At 44.2% G+C, this 25,024-nt stretch overlaps 1 protein-coding gene across 1 annotated transcript in view; it reads right to left on the reverse strand.

Moving 5' to 3' along the window:
* Nucleotides 1-2,222: 2,222 nt before the first annotated feature.
* The window catches only part of LOC8052000 (battenin), a 69,501-nt gene continuing 46,699 nt past the window's right edge, over nucleotides 2,223-25,024 (reverse strand). The window contains exons 10-16 of the mRNA XM_029980015.4: nucleotides 24,623-24,776; nucleotides 20,857-20,925; nucleotides 19,366-19,421; nucleotides 14,069-14,162; nucleotides 10,577-10,717; nucleotides 5,879-6,024; nucleotides 2,223-4,713 (exon numbers count right to left, since the gene is read on the reverse strand). Coding sequence (XP_029835875.2) covers nucleotides 5,902-6,024; nucleotides 10,577-10,717; nucleotides 14,069-14,162; nucleotides 19,366-19,421; nucleotides 20,857-20,925; nucleotides 24,623-24,776 — 637 coding nt within the window. The 3' untranslated portion in view covers nucleotides 2,223-4,713; nucleotides 5,879-5,901. The remainder of the gene's footprint in view (nucleotides 4,714-5,878; nucleotides 6,025-10,576; nucleotides 10,718-14,068; nucleotides 14,163-19,365; nucleotides 19,422-20,856; nucleotides 20,926-24,622; nucleotides 24,777-25,024) is intronic.

Below are 25,024 nucleotides of genomic sequence, written 5' to 3' on the forward strand. Positions count from 1 at the left end.
GCATAAAAAAGTCTAAAGCAACCCCCTCAACCCCCTCCCTCCCTTGCTTCCCACCGATAATACTGGGCAATAGCATTGAGGTAGTGAACAAGGGCTTATTACGCTGACAGTATAAGACAAAATAGAGTAATACAGGCAGAATAAGAAGGCAAAGCTGTTGACCAGGGGCACAATGAAAAATATATATACATATTCGTGCAAAGGGTGAGGTTGCTTTGCCCACAACACCAAATTGATCCGTGGCTCAGTCTGTGGAAGCTTCAACTAGGGGGTAGGGGCACTGCTATTCGGGTGTTTGCGGAACCCACGAGACCAGCTCGTGGAGCCCGGTTTGAGAACCCTTTGAACCAAGACTGACGGACTTTGTGTACCCTATCGAGCCTCTGTTGGAAAAGAGGATGTAAGCTCTAAATACCTTTTTATTCTCGCAGGAAAGGTCTGGCATTTTAATTTGAAAATAAAATAGTTGCAAATGGTTTTGACTATCGAGTATTCAAAGCTAAACTATTCGTATTCAAATCGTATTCGAAAAAATTAATATTTGCACACGCCTAGAAGCAAGTTAATGTCGAGTCGCAGTCGACAAATTTCATGTGTGCAAATTTACCGAGACTGTTTGTTTTACAGGTAGAGTTAGCATTGTGGCAAGAAGTTAAGAGCCGCATGTTAATATATTGAGTTTCACCCCAATGCTTCGTAGATCTAAGAAAAGTTTACAGCAAACGAAGCTGAAGTGGTAAAACCTACTGTAAACCACCATTTTGGTGGGTGAACCGTGAATTTCTGAGAGGTTGACGGGAATATTTCGCAAATGCAAAATTTTGTGATTTGGAGCAATATGCAACACATTCGTTACCTCGGGGAAATATATTCGAGAGACCAATTTTCGCTAGCATTATGTCGTCCTCACGAAAGTTAAAGGGAAGCTGAAGCGGTTTTGTATTTGAGGAAACGCACTTAAATGGTCTTCATTTGACCTCCAAAATCTCGAATATCAAAAACATATATATATTTTTTTCATTTGGTGCACGAAGGTTGCAGAAAATCATTTTCAAAATACCGTTGAAGTCCCTCTATCCCAGAGTGCGACGTCTCCAAAGGTGTTTTCGGAATCCCCGCTCTTGCACATCTTCAGCGCCTATCAAACCCATGAATGTGCACTTTTGCACCCCTTCACAGGGGTTGAGCATCAAGAACAAAGCGTTTTGCACACATTGCCGTCGTAAACATACTTTTATTCAACAATATAATAACAACGTATTAAAATACAAAACTTGGAGACCCTAAGAAAGTCTCGAGGAGTCGCCCTATGTACATCTATTTCACTCTAAAACACAGTTCCCACATTTCTGTATGGACACCAGACTGGAAATATGGCGGGCCTGATTCAGATTTCAGTGATGTCGCGTCGCATCCCAGTGATGTCGCGTCGCGGCAGAGCTGCGGTTGATTCCACACGTTGTACCGCTTATCACAGCACCCTTCGGACATTGTGTCACAACCGTATGGCTGATGATTGGTGTTGCCGTCCCTTTAGCAGATAGTTTTGGTTTAGTCGTAGACGTCCGAAACCAAACTTTTAGTCGCAATATTTCTAAAACTACATGCAATATCGGAAAAAAATTGTACCTCATAATTCAGGGACACTGACTGAGCTGAAAACAGTCGTAATCCTAAATTAAAAACATATTGATTGGAGCTGCCGTTTAAGAAATGCAGGGCAGGACTTCTCATCTTGATGGTTTGCTCTTCGGCATTCTTGTAGGCTCCAATTTAATTGGCTGTAGAGCGATAAAAAGATGGTCGGTACTTGCCATGCCCCGGATTTTCAAAGTGCCTATAGTGTGCATGCCGCAATATTCATGGACATAATAAGGCACCAGGAGGCATACACTCAAAATTTCAACACGCACAATTGCCCCAGTTGAATGTATACCATTCATTCCGGACTATTCATACCCCCTCCCCCCCCCCCTCATACCGACCATTCATACCATACCATTCCGGAGTATTCATACCATACCATTCGTACCATTCATTCTGGACTAATAAATAAATCTTTAGATATTTAAGAAAAGTACCTCTTCTTAGATTTTCCCCCAAAATTCAGAAAAGGCCACATTTTCGAGAAATGGTGGAAGCTTCGAGCACCATCGAATACATCAAGACGGAAACAATTCTTCCCAACAAACAGTGCACAGAGCACGACACGGTGCAAACGTGCAATTGCTGCAGTTTTATTCCATTTGTGTCTTAAGAAGCGAAAGGCAGTCGTCGAAACCACTCTGGTCGAGTGAAGATTTAAGATTTCTCTCCAAGAAACTTTGGTCTTCTCATTCGAGTGCAGCTCTAAATTCAAGGTTTGTTTGGTATTCCCCGATTTCGATATAACCGTCTCGAGGGTTGATTTTCTAAAAGTTGATCAATATTCACTGAAAGCGTGAAACATGATTCGTAAATAGGGTCCTTCGTTTCCGGGTAAAACCCAATGTTTTCCGACATTTACGCCCCGGACATGTTTCTTGAAAACCGGGCCAAACCCAATTTTCACCCGAATTCGGAAACGGAGTTTCACCATTTTCCATATCACTTCGCTCCGAAAATATATTCTAGGAAACAGAGTTGGTCGAGACAGACGCGCCGGTTCCAGACCTCGGAAACAGTCCTAGATTCTCTTGGATTCGGTGAACTGCAGTAACATAGATTGAGCCCTAAAATGCCGCCTTTATGTCCATTCCGAAGTACCCTTTCCCCTTCTTTTCCCCGTTTCAACTAGCGCAAAAAAAAAAAAAAAGCGAGAAAAGAATGCAGGGGTGGAACTCATGAACTGCGCTTGGGAGCAGCCACGGGAGCAGCTGAAACAGCTGTTTAGGAGCAGGTTGGGAGCAGCTAAAACTGCGTTCTGGAGCAGGCTAGGAGCAGCTCAGTTCAGTTTTCATTGCACTTCAGCTTGTGCCTTAGACAAGCACGGGAGCAATTTCAATTGTGCTAAGCAGCATGGATGAACATGAGTGGTTAGGGACCTAGGTAGATGGGATAACAGTGTAACAGATGCGAAAACTTGAAACTTTGTGAGCCTTAATGAGAACCAAAAAGCAAGTACCATATGTTTCTGAAGATAGCGTCCTTGATATTTCCGAGTGGCTTTCAGCTGCTCAAAATGCAAACCAGCACTGCTTATCGCACAACCCACACGTGCTCAACATAGTAATTATATCTGCGAACCACGTGGCGTGCGTAAGCGACGGGCGTGCAGTAGCGCGGAGGAACAGGGAAACAAATTTCGAGTTGTGCAACTCAATATCGAAGCAGCAGACTATGATTAACGGAGTTATCGTATCTGAAGCGCTCGCGTGAGGGCTGCTGGCCAGCAAGGTTTCGGATCAGACCGCGTGCAGCTCTATCAAATCAAAATTTGTCTTGAGAGAATGCGGTTCCAACAACGATGAAGGCTAACGTTTGGATCCCGGGCCACAGAGCTTCAGGCAATCTGACGCTGAACGACTCGACCTCACCTAGGCCGACCGCCTATGGTTGAAGAATAACAATCCAGTCGCAGGTCGTGTGGCGCTTAAAATCCGAGTTCTTTCACGCGCTTCCAACTCGGGATACACAGGGAGAATAAACAGAACAAAGGATTACAAGGCCGACCAAGCTAAACGTGCTCATTGTTGCCAATCGAGTCGATAAAAACCAAAACCAGGACAAAAAATAAAATTTTTTGGGGGCACGTTTTGCGATTTAGCGCATACTGGCGCATTGGTTGTGGTATTGGTTGTGGCGCAGTTTCTGCAACATGGCGCAGAATGGCGCAGATATATGCGTCTGGCGCAAAATGGCGCAAATGGCGCAGCCGTTCCACCCCTGAGAATGGCGAGAAATTACGCATTGCAAATGCACATAGGTAAGCTGTAATGCTGAGAACATTCTCTAAATGCAGATATTATGTCTGAAAACTGGACAGGTCTAGGATGGAGACAGAGATATGCTGTGTATGCAGGACATTATGTCAGCAACAATGATTTATAAAAAATTTAAAAGCCCTTTTGTGAGCTCTTTATCGTGTCTCAATGCCATCCTGTGCGCGGTATTTTATTAAAAAACAATCTTCGTATTCAAACTGGTCAATTGTTAATTATACTCTTATCTTTCTAAATATAATCTGAAAAGCCAGAATTTCATAATAATTAAAAAAAAAACATGATTTCTTCTAGTTACCATCTTGGATCGAAGCGGCCAATTTTTTACCCCCCCCCCCCCCCCCCCCCCCGCCCCCCCAAATTTTTTAAAAGATAAAACTAAAAACTGAAGGACCCTATTTATAAAGCATGCTACGCCGTTACTGGGACCGAAATTTGCGTTTGATGTGCGGAGAAAAAAGGCCTGCCTTGGGGGAGGGGGGTTTGGCAGAAAATCTGGCACTTGAAGGGACGAGCAGTACGGTAAATTAACGTACGATCGAGATGAATCGCCCCGCGCATCTCACCCCGCCATAAAATGGAACGCCGGCCTCGGCCGCCCGACAAAATGTGCGAAGCTGTCGGCCCGGCCAATACAAAACGTGGAAAAATGGATGGACTTGGTGGTCTGCGGTCTGGAATGGGAACCGCTCTCTTGTGGAAACTTGGCGAGTTTGCCCTTTCTAGGACTTTTGGCCGCTCGCGTGGTGCCGGTTGCGCAGGTGTTGGGAAGACTGGGAAAGTACCAACCCACCTGAAAAAAACAAAACAACATTGTCAGCCGCATCCCCACTTTTTACGCTCAAACAGGGCAGAAAACGCAACGAAAACGATCAAGTTGACGAGTTTTTAGATGCCCCGTACGATGGGAAAGGCCTTCCTACGCTCCCGATATAAAAAATACAATCCCCGCATCCCAATTAAAAAAAAAAGAAATCTGTTTAAATTGTTAATGGTATCTGCATGTGCTGTTTTATGCTGAAATTAAAAATCATGAGCCTGTTTGTCTCCTCTTTATTTACTTTTTTATTTACTTGCACATGCTACAACCTCATTTGAGGTCACCGCAGGAGTACGGAGGCAACAGCTTGCAGTAATGGTGAACAAAGTAAGCAACAACAAAAAATAAAACGCCCTAGAAAATAGTGATTCAAAACAACCACATTAAGACAAAAAAAGACGCATAATTGCTGAAATAACATCATTCTCTGCAAGACTGCACAAAGGTCCGTCAAAGCTGTTCCACAGCTCAGCCAAACGTGGAAGGAAGAAATTTTGGAAACATTATTATGAAACTGAAATGGCCCAATGTTTAAACTATGAAATCCTCTAGTGCATAAAATAGCAGAGAAGGACATCTATTTAGTACACATTACCACAGTCTTCAGAAGAATTCCACGTAACATTTCTAGCCGCTCTATGGTGTGCCGGAAAGAAAGGAACTGATTCTTTTCTTTCCGGCCATTGTAAAAAACTGAGGGCAAGTTTTTATGTTTGGTCCTACGGTTTTCTGTCTCATTTTCCTGCTGAATGTACAAAAGTACATACCAGTATTAAATTAAACAGCTTCGCTGTTAAAAGTTTTTAGACTACCTGCCTGCTTGACTTCTATGTTATACGACGTGCGATGTTGCCCCACTGAAGCGCGTAGGAAACTTTGAACGTTGGTCTAGGCATCACCTTTCTCTGCCGTTTTCCCAATAGCTACCTCGAATTCGGAGGTTATAAATAGCTTGCCGGAAAAGAGTCGAGCCTGAGTATTCAGGAAACCCGTTTAGTTTGGGTAGCCCGAAAAACTGCTGGAGCTCCCCTTCACTAGGATCCCCTTGTACGATACGGTTAGTACTTTTTGGTCACTGGAACGGCCTTTGACTTGGGCGGAGTATGGAGAGGGCTGGAAGATGGGTCGCGTAACTTGCCTCAGAAGCCGCGACGCAACCGGTCAGTACTTGAGGCGGCACATGGCGTCGTGCGTCGGAAGTGCCATGGCGCCGGCGATGGCGATGCCCGCGCTGTCCGCCAGGGAGGCTATCCGCAGAGAGAACTCTCGATGCTGAATCGGAACCTGCGAGACATTGTTCAATTCATTTTAATAATCCTCCAAGGTACTCGATTAAAACCTCGTTTGTTTCCACCCCTAGTGATGGGGGATACCGAAGAATAAAAGCCGCTTTTATGCAGCTTGACGAGCCCTCAGTACCCCTACGAGGCAAACAATGGCAATGCAACGCTACGAGAAATAATATTAATTAAAAAAAAATACATCGATCGTGCAGATGACACATACTTTTATACAATGTTAAATATGGCAGTTTTGTTTAGTGAGGTGGCATAAATTTATAGGGACACAAGATGATTTAGTAGTAGTTCGAGCAGTACATTTTTAACTCTTTCCTTCATGAAATGCACATCAATGAAGTGCATTATACGAGAAATGGAGGTAGGGGGAATGGAGGTAGGTAGAAAAAGTTACTGGCAAAGGTTGCCAAATAACAGTCTGGTTAATTAAGAACGAGTCAAAAGGCGTAGTTGACATGATTTAAAAAGTGCAAATGCGCCGCTCATAAAGCGGTACTCCGACATTTTTTTTCGGGATCAATGATGTGCCTCAAAATTGGCTCAATGCAGCAATAATAAATATGGATGAACTGATAACTTAAATACCCTACCAATAACGTCAAAATAACTTTTTTGTCAAAGTTATGAGATTCCTAGGTTTTGGCCTTCACCGTTTTTTCAAAGTAATAATTATATTAGTAATGGCAATTTTATTCACGAAAATTTATACAAAACCATTCTGGCCCAAAAAAGCAAAGACTGCTTGCTTCTGCGGCCAGGCAAACCTACAGAACGCCATTGCATATTCAATAATTACTCTTTTACTATTGACAAAGTGTTTTCACCCGTACGAGCAGCACTAAAAACGAGACGCCAGGGGATGGCACAGGTCGACTGTCTGGGCAGCTGAACTAGTTAAGTGATCACAAAAAGTACGACGATGTGATTTGAATGCTATGGAAGCTCACTTCAGCATTTGCTTAGAAGCCCAAAAGAAAAATGAATCAGATTTGGTGGATTGTGGATCAGTTACGGATGCCGGGGGCTGCGGATATCCACGGGTTCGGATCTACATTTTTGACGAAGTGCCCCATAAACGTGTGCGACCGCAGAGTGCGGAGTGAATAAGCGAGTGATACCATGAAGTGAATCGTTCAACGTTTTGTGGGAGCAATTACTCTCTTAGAGAAAAGGTGCCAATCGGAGATACAATAGTTCTTTACACCAAGAAAGACCCGATTCTCACTGGAGATTGCTTTAGAGCGTTCTATCTAGCCAAAAATGCTGTTCCTAGAGAAACTAAAGGATGCAGAGGCATCAATCTTCCCAGGAAAGCAGGTTGTTGTTTGGCAGGGAAAGAACAAAAAACATTCTTCGGGCAAAGGAAACCCAAAACGTACAAGCCACAAGAAAGCAGAAGCCTCCTCGACAAGTGAAACATGGCGTGTGTGTGCATATTTGTTTTCTCTCAACAGCTGGCAAAGTATCCAGATACAGGTCTGGTTTAAAAGTTAGACCGATTAGAGGTGTTGCCATCATGGCATATTGTGATATTTTCCCAGTGGTGAACTCGCGTCTTGCCACGTATAGAAATGACTACTTCACTCCAGAGAGTGAACGCCTTTTTTTCCTACTTTTTATTCGTTTCACCTAAATAAAATTGCACAATGTTATTAGTGTGTCCTTTATTAATTTTCATATTTAGAAAATAGGCATCTGCTCGAAATGAATGTTATGCAGCTAAAATAAAATCTTAAAATGTCCTTTTGATCTCATCTTCTGGGCAGGGTGTCGCAGACTTTCAGGATGATCGCATCACTGTGATCACCTTTCCAGCGACGAGAAGTGCCTCTGGAGGGATGATCGCTTATAATATAAATATGATAAAACAGAATACGATAAAATTACTTTCGCCGTATTCAGACTCTGAGTTCTTTGTACAGTCAAACCCGTTTATAACGAACAGAAGGAAACGCAACGATCAGTTCTATATAGCAAGTAGTTCGATATAGCAAAAACCATTTACAACGAACTTCCACGATGCGTTCGTTGTAAGCAAGAGCTTCTCTTTCTCATCCCGCTTCCACCCTGTAACAAAGCGCTGGAAATTTTTTTTTTCTATTTTGCATATGAGTGCAGAGTTTTTTTTTTTAGCTTATCTCCCCCTCTGAATCAGTTCTCTTCAAAGACAACCGCTTTCCGCTGAAAAAAAAATTGTGTGAGCGTTTAGTGTTTTTTTTTCAGCTTTGTCATTTTCTTAATCACTTCTCTTTCTCAATTTTGTTTGCGGCTTGAGCTTTTGGAATTTCCTTTCTTTCCTAGATTTTTTTTTTTTTTTTTTGTGGGAGAAGGGAGAGGCTAGAAGACGATTATTGGCACGTTCTTGGAAGCCTTCCCGGTGAGAAAAAGTTTGATATAGCCAATATGTGGTTCGTTATAAAAATTACTTTTTCACATGCATTTTTATTAAAATTTTCCGTGAATTCGATATCGACAATAATTCGCTGTACGTGGGTTCGTTCTAAACGGGTTTCACTGTACAAAGATAAGGTAACGGCTTATAATTTACAAGATATCATCCAGATGCTTTTGTATTCTTCATTCACGCATGATATCATGATGTAACATGAATCTGTGAATTGGTGGTTGGATTTAGTTCCGAATTTTGCAGATGTGGTTCGGATGCGGATACAATAATTTAAGAACATTGTGGATGCGGTTCAGGTACAGATACAAAGTCTGCAGAATGTGGATTGGATGTGGATGATCAAACTTATCTGTGCAGAACTCTAATGCTAAGCACGGGAAAATTTGAAAGGCAATTTGAAATCGCCTTCATTTGCTGTTTTCTCCATAGCTACTATGAAATTAAAGATGCTAAATAACATGCCGGGGAGAGTAAAGCCAGTGCATTAAAAAAATGCAGTTCGATGATTTCGTCTCAAGTCATGCAGGCAAAAAGGGTCAAAGTTTTCATTTTCACGAAAAGAATGTTTTGGGGGGCATTCCTCCAACAAAAGAGGGCACAAACGGTAGGTTTGAACAATTCCTAGTTTTTAATTTGTGGATTATTGAAGCGGCAGAGGTGGAAACCGACTCATTTCTTGCCTTTCAGGAATCGCATGTTTGACCCGCTCCCTTTCCTTCCTACTTAAGCGGAGACATGAGTTTTTGGAACCAAAAAATCACTAAAAAACTGTTTTTTTTGGAAGAAAGCAATTTTTTTTCTTTGCCAAGTTTCTTATTTTGAAGGTTAATATTTCAGCCATAATATCACTTTATAATATCTATGTGGGCTGAAATTGCACTGAAGCTGATGTTAAAACAACACTTTCTCGAAACACAAATTTTGAACTCCTTACGAAATTTCAGGAGGGATATCTGAGCATCTAGGGAGACAGAAACAGAAATATAACTTTTTTTAGCAAGATGTAGTTAAAGGAGCTGTGCAACGATATTCAATTGGAATGTTTTTCTCTCTACACGAGCTTACTGGCACTAGTGGGACTCAAGGATACTCACACGCAACGCCATTGGCCAAGAAACTCCTTTGTTGCGGTGTAATTTCAAGGACAAAAGCGATCATTTTCATTCAATCTCTCCTTTGCAAAATTTGATGACGTAACTCGGGGATCGCAGAGCACCCAAGTGACGATATTTGAATGCGGTTCATGGATTGGACCCGAGCATTGCGTGGGCACTCGACTTGGGCTCGTGAGAATTGCTAGCTCGAGAAGCATTCGGGTTGTGACCCGTGTCCAATCGCTCCAATGACGACAACAGCCGAGCCATAACAATGTCTGGAACTCGGCGCATGTCCTGCGCTTTGCCAACCCCAGCGCGTGGCTATGATCAACACTGGCGGCATATAATCGGCTCCAGATCACGTGGCCGCTTGTTCTGGCTGCGAGTTGAGGGGGTGAACGCTGCTCGTTTTTCTTAAATTTTTTTCTGGGACTTCTATTGCGTGGGGTGAAAAACGAACGCGTGTTTCATAGGTCATTAACGTTAGGAATCCGTTTTAAGCGGTATTTGTGCACAGTACAAAAATTGTTGCACAGCTCCTTTAAATGTGCAACGCATGCAATGTTGGAAGCAGACGTTTCATTATACCGTAAGTGTAGGAAAATTTTTACTGGAACTTGTTTTATTGCTTCGTAGCCACAGATCGAGCACTGAACTTGAATCTGTTGTAAAGTCACTGATAATGGTTAAATCTAAAAAATGCTTCCAACATTGTATTCTTCGTAATTTGTAGTATGTGACCATATGTTAAAGCCTTCTTTTTTTAAATGATTTCTGACTATTGTTTTTGGAAACAAATTCTGGTTACTTATAATTATCCTGGAAACAAACCTACCAATTTGAAAAAAAAAAAAAAACATATTTGAAATCAGCAGAAAATTTTTAACAAGCCTGTGCTGTTTCATTGGGCCGAGCCAAAATGCTAAGAAAAAAAGCTTGAGGACCAGTGTTCCCTTTAAGTGACTGCACTTTTCTGGGACAGTCTAGAAATAGTAGGTGTTTTGCGTGTTGAGTAGACGACGTTGCACACTCACGTCCTGCGAGATGCGGTAGAAAGTGTTGACGTAGGCAGAGCCTCCCAGGAGGCCCTCGTAGAGCACCACCACCACCACAATCCAGAAGCTCGGCAGAAAAAGCAAGTATGCCTCGGAGAAGATGAAGGCCACGTTGATGAACTGCGAGGCAGAGGAAAGGTGGAGTTCACGGGGTTCCACAGCACAAGGCAAAGCTTCAGTAAAAAAACACCAAGTGATCAATCAGTCTCCGAGCGCATTCAAGCACCGCAACTTTGAGCATATGGAGCAAACGTTAATGCCACAGAACCAAGCCCAGATGACACCTATGGCCCAACGGTCCATAGACCTGGGATCTGTGGAGTGTTATAGTTCAACCGACCACAGATGTCCCTGGGACATCTGTGGGATCTTAATGTTCAATGGTTTATAGATGCCCCTAGGAGATCTGTAGAATGTTATGATTCAATAGTCTTTAAAGGTCCCTAAAACATATGTGATGTCATGATCCCCCTATGGTCCACCAATGGGACATTAGGGTTCAAGGGTGCATAGCTGACTACAGATCTCCCTTGACATCTGTGGGATGTCATGACTAGAGTTCCGTGTGTTCTGGTATATCTTTCTTGGAATTCGGGAGTGCTGTTTGTTTAGGCTAATTTTTTTCACAGATTCTGTTTCTCGGAAGTCAATTTTCGGTGCAGGACAAAAAAATGTGAAATTATCGGGGCGAAATGGTGCCGTCGCATATCTGAGGACGGAGGCACGAAGTAGTTAATTCTCGTAGCAGTCATGTTTGCCGTCTTGGATGCCACTGGGGACTGCCACCAGTAATCCATAAAGTAAGTGGAGGCGGAAGCCTAAAACCACCCAACATTACGCATGGTAACTGGATACTGCCAAAGTGTGATTTTGCATGCGAGTAATCTTTGAAAACAGGTCATTCAAGCAGACGGCACAATTCATCTTTTCGTCACAAATCATTGTGCCATCTGCTTAAAGCAGACGACACAATGATTCGAGCGCATATGCCTTCGTTGCACGATTCTTGGCGGGACGCCAGGGCTGTCCTCTTTGCTTGCCTTCTGTCGCTTCTTGCGCCATGGCGGACGGAGTTTCGGCTTTTATCTCCTCGCGGAAGGAGGGGAGGAAAAAAAGGTTTTTCCATTTTTCACATGTGCAGTGACGACGATGACAATGGGTGACGGGTACAAAATCTTCACAAAGTGTCACCCATAAAGCTATCGCTTTAAAAAAATTTAGATTGTCATGTGTCTCCTTTCCCTAAAACGGGACCCAAGACTACTACAGACCAGTTTTTCTGTGATTCAGTGCAGAAACCAAAAAGGCACCACTAGACATATGCAACAGCCAAATCATGAGTGATTGCTTCCCATGTGCGAATTGCACACATTGGACGATTAGTCTGCCGTTAAATCTTTTTCTTCCGACCCTTTTTCCCCAATTGCTCTTCCCACAATCGGCTGTGACAAGTGCGCACACGTAGCACAGCTGTAAACGGCAGATTTTTTTTTTTCGTGTATACTCGATCGAAGTTTGCCATTGGTCGGACCCCTTGCCTTGCCGGAAGCGAACGATTGCGATTGGCTGTCGCATCTCCGACAGTGCCATTAGGTTTCTGGCCGAATCACAGAAAACTGGGCGTGTTGCGATCGTGGATTCTGTTTTGAATAACAAAATCGAAACGAATATCAATATAATCTTTTGTGTTTAGAACGCTTGGAGGCCGAAGGTGGAGTAATGACCATAAATAGACGATCTCAGAAACCGCTTTAGTAGACCGAGCTCCCTGTAGAAACATTTGCGAGTAAAAGATTTTTACTGGATTGATCTTGCTCGACCAACTAGTTGGTCAAGCAAACAAGGCCGATGCACTCTCTTTCCCACATTAAAATCGTCGGTAGAGTCTCAAGTTCTCAGATTATACCGACGCTAACCAACGCATCGTTCACACAGCCGGTGGGTCGTTGGGAGAAAACGAAGCAGCAAAATATCTAGCCCGACTTAAAAGGGACATAAATTACGCGATGAGTGGTTGGGTTCTTGTTGCTTATTCAGTGTTTCGCTAATGGTATGGAACTAAGTCGAGGTAACAAAATGGCTCTGGGCATACATAAGCCAAATGGTCCTCGGCAATCCAAGCTGCAAACACAAAATATTCTTGCTGCGGCTAAAGGCTGGTACGCGCACTCGCGACTGCTTACGACTGAGACCATTATGAGCTCTTGCGATACGATGAGAAACACTGGTGCCATCTATGATGTGGCCCTGGAACCACATTTCATTAGAGCGAAGGTTTTGCACTATTCGATAGATCAAATGCACATACCCTCTATAAGAAATTGTAGTTGATAACATTGTCAGAAGCCAATACAGTCACCGGCCGATTTTTCAGACACCGATAATGTGGATTTCGGACCTAAAGGAGGAGCTTTGGCCTACACAATAGAGAACAGTGCATATTCACGACCAATGTTTCGGACAGCTTGAAGTCCAAAAGTTCGATTTTTGGGACAAAATCGTAGCGAGCGATCAGTGAGAAATACCACCGAGAACGGCCATTTTGGATTCTACGTTGGGTGCACATGGATTGGCTTAGTTTTGCAGCGCTACCTGGGTACTCCTGAGTGCTACCGCTAGGTGACACTGTACGGCTTTTTTTTCTTTAGCTGCGCGTCATTATCATCAGTGCTGTTGTTACCATTTTGCTTTGTTCATTGGCCATTGCAGTCGTTGACTTATGCTTCTCATCTGGATCTTGTCTCGGTGAATCGTGTTTTCGGACTACGCTGGCTTGGACGTCATTGCCCCATCTGTTCTTCCGCTGCCGCGATGTGTCGCTAAGAAGCATGGAAGTACTCAACCATAATGCTAGAAAAGAAGGTGGTGATTCTCAAGCTAATAGAAAGTTGCCGAACACCTTGTTTCAGCGTAAGCTGAAACAAGGTGCGTGGCCGTAACCCGAAGCAAGGCACTAGTTACGGCTTTTTTAAGCCTGCTAAGACGTAATAAAGGCGAGTTTCTTCATCTGCCGATTTTTCAGACTGCTCTATTATTTGGACAATTTTGTGGTTCTTGCAAAGTTTAAAAAATCGGTCAGCGACTGTAGTGAAAGAATGAAGCGCGTAAAAAATTTGAAATATACAAAAATGACAAGCGTTTTATGGCCCATGGTGAGAGGCGCCAGTGTATGCTCTCGTCAAAAGAGATCGCAAGGTGTATTGCACTCATCTGCAAGCAGTCGCAAGCCTTAAAGCCTCAGTGGCATTGCTAATACTACATCCTACAAAAGACAGTGTGTAGACACTCTCTGATAGTTGTTGACACTGCAGCATCAACAACAGACATGTTAGAAGCACACATACGTGCGAAGCCTTCGAATATGCTCGAGGCGTGACCGCAGATACCATTATGTGTGCAGCGAACACCGGTGTCTTTTGCACCATGTACGAGCGGCGGTACTGTGGCTTGAGCCGGCGGAACAGAACTTACCTGCAAGATGGGCAAAATCCAGAGCTTGCGTATTTGGATAAAGTTGACGGAAGACCGGGAGATGAGAACCCCAACTTGATACATCACTTGTAGCCTGGAAGCAAAAGCGCTTATACCATCAAAGCCTTCCAACATGCTCACCATTTCAATACAGTTCAGAAACCTGGATGCATTCCGAATTCGAAATCGGGAAAATCAGAAAAAGTCAGCACCCAGCACAACGTTGCTACAGTTGGCGACAGGTTATAAGAAATAACCTTTCTCATCTGCTGCGCTTGCACAAAAAAATACCAGCCGTTTTTGGTCAAAAGCAAATCACACTAGCTGTTTTTGCCCGAAACTAAATGGGCGTACAGCCTTTTTTAATAACGTTGCGCGAATACTCGAATACTAGTTTCGAATAATACGTTAGCCAATATTTGCTTTGAGATGAACTGCAATATTCATACTTTTCAAAGTGTTGGTTGTGGAGGGTGTGCTTCTCACCAGCATCCGAGCACTGCGGGGAAGCAATACCCACGGAGGTCACAGGCTCCGCGTGCATTGCTTCCCTGCAGTGCACAGGTGTTCGGTGAGAAACGCACTCGTTGAGGTTACTCCCTGCGATTATGTAAAAGCATTTGACACTTTCACAGCCTATAAGAGGGGTGCTAGTTTCTATCAAAATGGCTGCCGTCTGAATGATCCATAAAACAGCAGTACGAGGTCGGATCTGCGACGTGTAAATAATTGTTATTTCATGAAATGCGACGATGTAAGAGCATTTCCTTATATTCTCGTGTCAGGAAGGAGAAGGTTGGGCACAACCTTTGAAAGTTCAGCTGAATTTTTGTTTAAGCATGGTGCATGGTAGTGAAAGGCTCGAAAAAACTATTCCATACTTCAGGGGTTCTCAAACTGGGTTTCGGGGAACACGGGGGTTCTTGAGCTGGTGTCATGGGTTCCGCGAACACCCATATTGCAACGCCCCTCGCCTCCCCCCCCCTCCCCTCCCTCCCTCCCTCCCTCCCTCCCTCCCTCCCTCCCTCCCTCCCTCCCCCCTCCCCCCCTCCTCCCCCTCCCCCCCCCCCCCCCCCCCCCAACGCCGCAGGCTGCGCGGCAGGACCATGCAAAGCGCCTTCATCTCACTTTGTACTAACGTCGCGATTGATATGGTGGGGATATATGGGAAGCAACACAAGCAAAATTGCCTACAATTGTGCATCTGTTGCTTCTCGGTCGGTAAATATGGAGGGGGGGGGAGGGGGAGTGTTCTGCGGCAGTTTTTGAGGCTTCCTGGGGTTTCGTGAGACCAAAAAGTTTGAGAACCCCTGCCATACTCTAATAAAATATATTCTACCAAAACCATTATGCACTTTGAATTTGCTTCAAACTCAAAATCCAGTGTTTGCACATCCCTCATTCTTAGGCTTACATTGCACTAGCCTGGTGCAGAAGCCAGAACAGTGTCAGTGGTTACCCCGTTTATATTTTTGTATATGTACATATTTTATTGTCATTGATTCCTGCTGGATTATGTCTAATTGTGCCCCTTTATTTGTCAAACACTTTATGAGCTAGATTTTTCGTGTTCTTACAAAATGTGCGACTCTCCTGTACTGAAAAGATGTATTTTTATGCAATACAATATTTTTGCGCATATTACCTGCCCCTGCATATAGTAACTTCAATCGCCAACTTACTACTCTCTGAAAAAAACAAAAAACACTTCGCATATTTTGGATATGCGAGGTGTTTCTTCTTCCGCGCAGTGCCGTCGAATCGACAGCGGCTCAGCTCAACTACTCAGCCCGCAAAAACAACTCAAACATGGCTGCCCGAAAAAAGGAGGAGAAAGAAGAAAAAAATGGGGAAAAGGGAATCCCTAGGAGAGACTGGAGAAGAGGGACTCTGGGAATCTATCCCTACGACCGCGCGCATTGCCGTGAAGCTGCACTGCCCGCTGAAATTCGCGCGTCACCCGCACCCCTACTTTGCCTTTAATTTTAAACAAATTTGGATGTGGCTTACACGCGCGAAATTACGGTGCATATTTTTTAATCTTATTTAAGAATAAATTTGAATGTAAGTGTTAATCTAGGTAATTAACCATATGCACACTACAATATTGGCCATAATAGCATCTGTGTGAGGATGCCTTCACAACATACATCTGACAAGATTCAAGCTTTAATTGCGGCCTTACAAACAAAATACTACATCTTCTATTTATATTTTCTGATAAACCACTATCATAGCTTGCAACTAATAAAAATGAAAGAAATAAAAAATCAAAGTTTTAAGAAAATATATTTTGAACTAGGTAGATTTTGAAAACATTTGTTCATTCAAGATGCACATAATGGATTTTATCTAGTATTTATATAATACTGAATTTGTATTGAATAAAAAAAAAGCAAAGTTTGAGCCTTCTGATGATATCAGGTTTATTTTAAATATCTTAAATATCGGTCACAGCTAAAACTTGCCAAAAATCATCAGAAACACAATTGACATTTAAAAAAAAAAAGGGATTTTAGAATATACCGTAATATCCCGAGTCATCGCCCACCCCCCTACCGCCTGAAATTCGTTAAAAAAGTGGGGTGGGCCATGTCTCGGTGGGTGAGCACAAGCACTTGAAAAAAAGCGGAAAAAACCGCCTATTTTTCTCTGCGTATTTAGCGCTGATGCACAAGAGATACATCAAACTCAAAACTCGATTTAGTTTCATTGTTTTATTGAAAAAAATGCTCACGAAAGAATATTTTACTATAGCGAAGTCCGTTGCTTGCATACGCGCTAGAAACACCGCCGATCTGCATATAGCGCGAACGTTTGTTCCGTGAAAGAATGTCACCATTATGTTCTCCTAGTTAGTAAAAAAAAAAAAAGAAAGTCTACAAGAAAATAGAAAAACCGACCAGGCGCAACGAGCGAGCGAGCGAGCGGACCAAAGAAGCGACCAAGAGCAATGCTGGGAAAGCGGGAAAGCCGGCGGTCGCGTTGGCAAATACTTTGGCGTCGGGCCAAGTCGGGCGCCTTGTCAATTGCAAGCTCTTGCACAACTTGTTTGGTGCGTACATACGTGCGTCCGTGCAAGGCGGGCTATCAATGCACGGTTGGGACGCTCTGCAAACGTCTGTGTAGGACGTTCCAGCAAAGCTTTATTTACGCTTTGGCTTTGCCTAAAATATTGCACAACCGTGGTCGCGACGGGCGGGAAGAAAGAGTGGGTTCGCGGTGACCTTACTTCGGCGGAGACAGACTTTGACCTAACACTCCACGGTTACGTTAAAGGAGCTGTGCAACGATTTTAACGTTGAAAGAATTGGCATTTTCTGCTTTTGATATTGTTCACTGTGTCACAAATGGCAGAAAACACACCTCCTTTCATCGCAATGTTGCGATTCCGCCGCGTAATAGCGAGGCAAAACTTGGAATATTTCCCGACCTGCAGCCACGAGCGGCGGCCATGAGAAACAAGCGGCGTGACGTCACTTGGGTCGTTGTAAGAAAGATAGCAAGTTGTGCGAATACCTGCTCGATAAAAGGTAACTCTTTTTACAAATCTTGTCGTTCCAACATATATATAAATGCGTCAACACCCTGGTATCATCCACAAAACTTTTATTATACGGAGTTTTAGTGGCGCCATCTATCCTAGGTCCACAAAACCGCAAACAGCCGCCAGAAGCCGGAGGGGGAGGGGGACAGCACCGGACGGGCAAGGACGGGTGGTCACGCGGTCGGCAGCGGATGAGTTCTCGCTGCTCGCTGATGGCTCTAAAGAGAGAACTTTTCCGGAACTCCGCGCCTACTCTAGTGACGTCACTGTGCACGTGACCCGGAAGACGATGCACGAGTTGAGAGGCGGCGAAAACCTGGATCTTTTTCATTCTTTTAAGTAAAAACTAGGGTATCCAGGCAAAATCTGTTTTCTGTAGTTCACTGCAGAAGTGTCAGGCATCAACTTCCACAATTATTTAAGCAAAGCCCTGAAATTGTTGCACAGCTCCTTTAACAAACTCTTATTTTGTTATCTCCATCGTTTTCTTTTCGCACGGATACACGACCACTTTGGGGTCGCTCACGGAGGAAATGCGCAAACAAAAAGAAGTGTCTTTCCCTCCTTCGTTTTACTTCGTCACGGACGTCCTCCAACTGTAAGGTCCGCGGCCGCGTCATTCGGGTAGGATGAGTGTTCGCGGATCGCAGAGTCCGCGCTGGGGTATTTGAAGGGGTGGGCGATGACTCGGTGTTTTTTCGGAAATCGATATTGGCCCAAAAAATGGGGTGGGCGATGGCTCGGGGATGGGCGATGACTCGGGATATTACGGTAGGTAACTAGAATATAAGAACTTTTTATATTTATTAGGAATAATGCAATATCTTTCAGGAGTACCACAGAAGCGTCCCAGTGCAATGGTTTGAGAAGTGACAAAATAGTGAGGTTTCAAACAGGTGAGAGAAACACCAGTTTTTGCCCTGGCCACTTCAATGGTCAAGAAGGTAAAAACAAGAAATCCGCCAAGCTTGCCAGTTGCACTGTCTTCCACGTCAAGAATGATCCGAAAACACCCATCGTTTTGGTCAAAATTAAAACCTCGACCCCAAAACTGTATCGGAGTTGAGACGAAAGATTTTCTACAACATCTTGACTCGGCATCTTACAAGTAGATAGACACCTACTTAATTTATTTTAAAGTAGGTCGACCACTTTACGAACAATGTCTGCGCGTGTATTTCTATGCTGCCATGCTCCAGAAGAGCCAATCGTGGTGATTTACGAAAGACGCCCAGCAAACGGGGCACCGATAACGTCGGGGCACAAAAACAAGTCCCATGTGGATTGCATTTTTTTTTTTTTTTTTCATTCCAAACGTTATCTGCACTTTGCCATTCGATGGCTTTTTAATTCTTATTGATTGGACTTCGTGGGTTCTGCAAGAAAGCAGGCACAAGGTCCATTCATAAAAAGGTCGACCTATTTTTTAAATAAATACGGTGAACAGAACTGCAACTACATCCCGAGAGGAAATAATTAGGGCACACAAGGCCTCCAATCAGTCTCGTCGTAACTTGGCCAAGGGCGAAGGCTACGGCCCTGGTGAGCCAATCGGCACACCGGAGAGAGACACGTGCCCATATTTCGACTGCTGCGTGCAGAGCCCTATACTATACCTGTTGCATGCAGTGCTGCCAAAACCACGGGCGGAAGAAATAGGAGTATAGGGGCAGATCTGAACATCCTAAATTGTTTGCCTGCCTCGTTGTTTTACCAAATGACCAGAAAAATCCAGGACCGAGTGGCTTACCATCTGTACTGTTCCTTGTGAGAAAGTTTGGTGTTCCTAAACACAATGAGTTCCAGCTGAAAACGGAAAAGAACAGTAAAAAACCTGGCCGCTTAACAGGATGTCCTGTACCCAAAGGGGGCGAGTGAGTGATTTTAAAATAAATGTGAAGACCAGTTCGGACATCTTACGTGAGTGTGTCTTTGAGCAAGAGAAGCTCAGGAAGCTAGCATATTTTTCCAAACATTTTTAGAAAAGCGCTTTTTTTCCTGTAAAAGATGCACTAAGGGATACAAAAGCAAGACGAAACAACGTGTTTACGTAATTTTCTTTATCCAAACATTAAAAGGATTGGCAGTGAGAACATCCTTTGAAAGCACATGGTACGAAAGAGCACATGCTTTTACTGTACTATAACTAGGTACCCATACGTAATCAAAGCTCTTCACAAAACTAAACTTGTGCATCTATTTTCGTTAGAATTAAACAAAAAAAAAAAACACAGACACAAATTTTTTTGTCCTTTCTTTTCAACTGTATGGTCACGCGCAGCAAAGGCTTTCGTTGACTGTGTAAGTTTGACCTTTCCTGAATTGGGCTACCGCCCGATTTAGGGAAGGCTCAGGTTACCCAGCCGGCAAATGCCTTCGCTGCGCGATTCGGGGTCGGTGTCAGCGGTTTAGCAATTGTAGCAATTCATATTTTGGTAAGCCGGTTAAGTTTGTTGCCCGAAAGTTTGGACAGCAGGAAATTAGTCCGCAGCAAGGAGCACCCGGTGTCTCGGCCGCAGATGACCAACTTTGCCAGTGGTGGTACGACCACTAGCCAGGAGTCTTTAAACCACATCAAGCGGCAGTAAGTATAGAAACACACACCAAAACAATTTTTATTTAGAAAAAAAGAAAAAAAAAAGTGTAATCGAGCTTAAGATGCTTGAAATCTGCGGCGCGAGCTTTCACCCCACGTGCTTCAAGCCGCGACGCGCCAGCAGACTCGGCCATTCAACTTTCCGACGAGTCAATCGTAGACATAGTAGGTAGTTAAAATGTTAATAAACCACTTTTAAAGAGTAAGGGGAAAGGGAGTGCGCCAGTGGCTACGAAGCCTGGGCACGCGGTATCATAGATGTACAAAACCCTGTTTTTGTCATCGCTCATACTATATTTGATGCTATACTTCTTGCTCAAACACCTCTAAAGTCGGGCAGTTACTTCAACGCGCGACAGCACAAGTTTGGTCTCGCGCGATCGAGTTTTTTGCATTCAACTACTACGACGAAGTTACACGTATTACGAAAAATTTCGCTGGTCCCACGGACTTCATTTTAAAGGCGTTTCACAATATACGGATAATTGTACCACGGCTACCCAACACATGACGCCAGCGTGTTCTCTCATCGTAAGAGATCGCAAGAAGTCGTGAGCCGTTGCGAGTAGCTCAAGGAGCCTTATTGAAGCAAATCCAAATTCAAGTTTGTCGCACTTTGAGCGTCATCAATGGAGTTCCACGTACCAGGCCTTGGTTGATGAAGTATTCGGCCAAGTATACGAGCCCCAGTGGAATCATGAACTTGAGTAAGGACTGAAAGTGAAGAAAATGAGGCACCGATTTCTCTTTCGACAGTTCTGCCACGGGGCTCGGCCGAGCTTCCCAACCAACAACATGATGCCCGAAAAGTGTCTCCGACCAATGCGCCTACTGCACCTTCGTTTGTGGCCCGTCGATTTACGCCCGACGATGTCGTGTCGGACGTAATTGGACGCATTCCTAGGTTTTGGTTTTCTACCCGAGGGCATCTCTGCGCCGGCAGTCCCGCTCCCCGTGGCCAAAGCGCGCAACTACTGCCTCCCTTGAAGGAGCGAAGGAATTGCAATGTAAGCCGGCAAAATGAAAGGCAGTGCCGTTCCAAAGAATGTATGAGAATGAACATCAACTCTTGACTTCACCCTTGTCGTGCGAAGAATGCGCTGCGGGTTAGTTGCAGTCTGGCCATGGGGAAAGCGGGACTGCCAATAAAGAAACCCGTTTTGATAAAAGAAAAATCGAAATGCTTTTAAATTAAGTGTTTTATAGCGCAACTCTTAGGTGCTCGTTCCCGTGTTTTGCAGCGTCGGCATTGCCATCGGCGTAACTGGAGAGCAAGGGGAGGGTACGAAGAAAGAGGGGAGGGTACGTAGGGGGTGGCAAGGGGGGTATGCAGAAGGAGGAGCAGAGGGTATGGAGGAGGAGAGGGTGTGGAAGAGGAAGGTATGAAGGAGGGGAGGGTACAGGGGAGGGTACTGAGGAGGAGCAGCGGAGGGTACAGAGGAGGAGGAGGGGAGGGTAGAGAGGAGGAGGAGGGTATGCAGGAGGGGGAGGGGAGGGTACACAGGAGGAAGAGGATAGGGTATGAATGAGGGGAGGGTACAGAAGAGGAGGAGAGGAGGATAGGGAAGAGGAGGAGCGTGCAAAAAGAAGGTGACGTGATTATAACCATGTAAGGTTACTTGCAGAAAGAAGGTTACATGATCAGGTGAAGTTATATGATCACTTAAGGTTACGTGATCATGTGACCTTACGTAATCAAGTGAAGTCTATATTTGTACACATATATATTTCTCTCTCAAATTCTTCAGCATGAAAAATTGCAACATCAAAATGCCTCAAAAGCTACGCTCTAATTTTGCATTACAGAAATTCGTAGACGCTTTTCATTTCTTTTGGAATGCCATACAATGGTCCCCGTGCCATATATTCTTGAAAAGTGCACCGATTCAGTAGTTTTTGACACTGCCTAGAAAGTTTCTCATTGAAAGCATGCCTTCAAATTTACAACAGTGGAATCCCGATTGCATGTCCCCAGCTTATGCAACTTCCCGCATTTTACGACAGTTTGGTGCAGGCTGGCGAACTTCCCATAGAGCTTGCTAAAAGGTATGTTTGGGCTAGTTGGTCGATGAGCATCTCGGTTTAAAACAGCACGACAAGACAAGGACAGAGTAAAGACGAGACAGACGACAGTGCTGACTATCAGTTGATAGTCAGCTGCTTTTGTCGTCTGTCTCGTCTTTACTTTGTCCTTGTCTTGTCGCGCTGTTTTAAACCGAGATGCTCCCATAAAGACTATGTACTAGAAGTTTGAATTTAGTGACGCATGAATATGAATCCTGCGTCAAAAATTTCTTTCGAGGGCCGCAACGGCCCTCGGAAGGAAGTTCACTTTTCTGGGAATGAGGCAAGGTGAAAACAAAATGTTATCACCGCCTTTACCGCACCACAGTGATATTCGCTTGTATTTATCCGAGGGCTTTATCCTTTTTCTTGCCCAGCAGATTATTAGCTTAGAGGTCATTTTAGAAGTTCTGCATATCTTTATTCCACAAGTCCAAGCATCAAAGCCATAATCATTGTTTTTCTGGTTATGCGACTTGTGGAATATACAAGGTTTTTGTGCAGTCCCCGGAAAGTCGCGTACCATATTTTCTGGTCTATCAGCCACGCTGTTGTATAAGTTGCATCCCACTATAAATGGGTATTTCCACAAAAAAAAAGTTGGTATATTACTCGCTCATAAATATTTCTGTGGTCAGTGCGGCGAAACTGCATTGATAAGTTTGCAGTTGTGTATGTCATTGCAACAGATACACAAGCAGGAGTCAGTTGCAACATTCTTGTAAACAAATCGAACCAGAAACATAACCTGTACGACAAATTTTCGAAGTTAAAAAGGTTGATACTTGAAGAAAAAAAACACATACTATAAATCGCATTATCATATAAAATGCACTGAAGGAAGTTTTGTAAAAAAACTGCTATTTATACACAGAAAAAAGGGAAAGAAGTTTACAAATCTCTGTAATGCGAAATTAGAGCGCAGCTCTTGAGGAGGAGGGGAAGGTACAAAGGGGTGGGTATGCCCCTCCTCCTCTCCCCCCTCCCTTCATACCCTCCCCACCTCTTCCTCCATACCTTCCTCTCCTCCCACAGTTTCCCCGCTAAATTTAGCACTAAAATTGGGGTCACGTGACCTCAACACCAATTCAATTCCCTGCTAAATTTTGCAGGAAAAATGACGTCACATGATTTGGTGTCACATCACCTGTGAACAAATTCAGTTTCCTCGCTAAATTTAGCGGGGAATTGAATTGGTGTTGAGGTCACGTGACGCTAATTTTAATGCTAAAATTAGTGCAGTTACGCCAATGCCACAAAACATGGAAACGGGCGCCTAAGAGCTGCACTCTAAAGTATGGTAATTGAGGTTTCGCTGTACTTAAAAAGTGAATTACTCAAAAGTGATTAAGAACCTCGCTATATTGAATGGTATTAATTTTCCTAAATGGGCCCTTTGGCAGAAACCAATGGCACATCCACCTTTTTCCCATGCAATGCATACTCACTGCAGGAGCGATATGGCTTGCGTTCCGAGAAACACCCCGTATATACGTGGGTATGCGTGCACGTTTGTTAGATCTGGCTTAGGGTGTTTGCACATACAGACACACACATAAGGACTGAGCAATGCACAATGTTTTCCCGCTAAATTCGGAAAGGAAACATTGCCCGTGAAACAGTGATTTATATGTAGAGCTTTTTCATAGCACAACGCTCAAAAGGAGAAAATCAGTACCGCCATCGCGCGGTTTCTCCAACTTTTGTATTCCGAGAAGCCTTCATGTCTTTCAACTGACCACTGCAGAATTCCACAAACTTCGCAAACGGTACAGTACGCAATAAGGACAACTTGGAACACGGTTACGCATCAGCGGGTGGCTCAGATCTGGTAAAATGGCGCTCAAAATGGGCAGACGCTTCACTTTGTGGCAGGGACGCTCGGGGAAATTTGGGGAGTTTGGGAAACCCTCGAGGGTACTTCGTGGAACCCCCATAGTTTGCTTCGGGTTAAGTCCAAGCTCAACCGATGCCACGAGCCAATGGGAACGAATGAGTGGCGTCAAAAGCGCGAGTCTCTAGATATTTTCTGTCTGCGATCGGTTCAGCAACGACGGAACATGTACAGAAACGTCACGAACACAGTGACGGTGCACTTCTGACGCCGTCCGACCAGTCCCGTCGGCCTGCGTCATCGGCTGCGCCTGAACTCGAGCTCAAACGAAGTGTTGCTAGAAATTCAGTCTTGGAACTTGGGCTGTACTCCGTTTCACTTTAATTAAGTCCGACCGGAGCCAATGCTACAATACGACGGAGGCAATGGACCAGCGCCAAACGTGTGTCGTCGCAGCACGCAGAGTATGCAACGCACTGTGCAATAAAGAAATCTTTGAGGGTGCACACTTACCTTAATGAGCCTGAGCTTATCTCCAAATGTGAGCGTCACCTTCGGGTACCCTGTACAGCCGCTGCACGGTAGTAGCGGCTCTTCGTCCGGTATTGCTTCGTTGGCAGTTTTTTCGTCCCTGCGAAGCTTGGGGTGGACCAAGACCCCCCAAAAGCTGCAAAAACGAAACCGGCCGGTTGGCACGGGAAACCCCGTCAGTTTGGCTCATTATTTATTTACTTATATACGCGTACACCAGCTGCGATGTTAAACATTATGCGGGGGGATATGCGCGTAAAACGTCGTAAACACAAGCGAAACAAAAACAATGTGGTTTATCATATAAGGAATTTCTGTAATATATCATAAAAGCGACCACCATCGGCAACATAAACAACTTCTTCGAGCAATATACATTCCAAT

This window comes from Ixodes scapularis, unplaced genomic scaffold, assembly GCF_016920785.2.
Source record: "Ixodes scapularis isolate PalLabHiFi unplaced genomic scaffold, ASM1692078v2 PGA_scaffold12__126_contigs__length_90152505, whole genome shotgun sequence".
Taxonomy (NCBI): domain Eukaryota; kingdom Metazoa; phylum Arthropoda; class Arachnida; order Ixodida; family Ixodidae; genus Ixodes; species Ixodes scapularis.